The 722-nt window shown below is 71.5% G+C and overlaps 1 protein-coding gene across 1 annotated transcript in view; it reads right to left on the bottom strand.

Annotated features, from left to right (window-relative positions):
• Nucleotides 1–631, bottom strand: part of LAG3 (lymphocyte activating 3) — a 5,742-nt gene extending 5,111 nt beyond the window's left edge. Inside the window, exons 1-2 of the mRNA XM_008063577.1 lie at nucleotides 574–631; nucleotides 82–327 (exon numbers count right to left, since the gene is read on the bottom strand). Of these exons, the coding sequence (XP_008061768.1) occupies nucleotides 82–327; nucleotides 574–631 (304 nt within the window). The remainder of the gene's footprint in view (nucleotides 1–81; nucleotides 328–573) is intronic.
• Nucleotides 632–722: the final 91 nt, after the last annotated feature.

Below are 722 nucleotides of genomic sequence, written 5' to 3'. Positions count from 1 at the left end.
CCCCTCCCCCGTCCTCCGGCCGGACGGCGCCGTCCGCTCCTGGAGCGGGCTTAGGCTGCAGAGCCCGGTCCTGGGACTGACCCCTGGGGCCTGGGGCAGAGGGCGGGCCTGGGTGTTGGGCTGCGAACCTGGACGCCCTTCCTGCTGGACTTGGGGGTGCCTCCGTTCGGGGTGCATACCTGTCTGGTCGATGCTGCCAGGTGACCCCTCCTCTTCGCAGAAGGCTGCGGTCCAGGAGGGGGCTGGTGGGGCGGCAAGGGAGCTGGGCAGGAGTCCCCTCCTGGGCCCAAACCTCAGGGACCTCTGCCCCAGGCCCTGGACCCTCCACTGGGGAGCAAAAGAGAGGCCAAGGGAGGGGCGGTGAGCCAGGAGACTTGGGGAGCGGAGGCGCCTCGGTGTTTCCCGGAGGGAGGACGAGCTTGGGCTGCTGGCTCTTCCCTGCCGAGGCGCCCCCGACGGCCCAGGAAAGCAGAAGCCACCGCACAGCTGAGGGCCTGGGGCCTTCGAGGCCAAGGGCAGCGCCCGCCGGCCCTGCCGCGGGCCCAGAGGTCACCCGTCCCAGCACCTCCTCACCTGGAGCCACCCACAGCAGTTGCAGAAGCATCAAGCCCAGGAACTCGGCCTTCCGCATCTCCCGGGCAACCGAGCCCTCCGCCAGGAGGAGGTCGGAAGGGGAGGGGGCGAGCGAAGTCCTGCAGGGAGGGAGGCGGGGGAGGGGGTCG

The sequence above is a fragment of the Carlito syrichta genome, unplaced genomic scaffold, assembly GCF_000164805.1.
Source record: "Carlito syrichta isolate Samal-C Ts95f unplaced genomic scaffold, Tarsius_syrichta-2.0.1 Scaffold306947, whole genome shotgun sequence".
Lineage (NCBI taxonomy): Eukaryota > Metazoa > Chordata > Mammalia > Primates > Tarsiidae > Carlito > Carlito syrichta.
The sequence above is the reverse complement of the archived record's forward strand: the minus strand, read 5'-3'. Positions and strand labels throughout refer to the sequence as shown.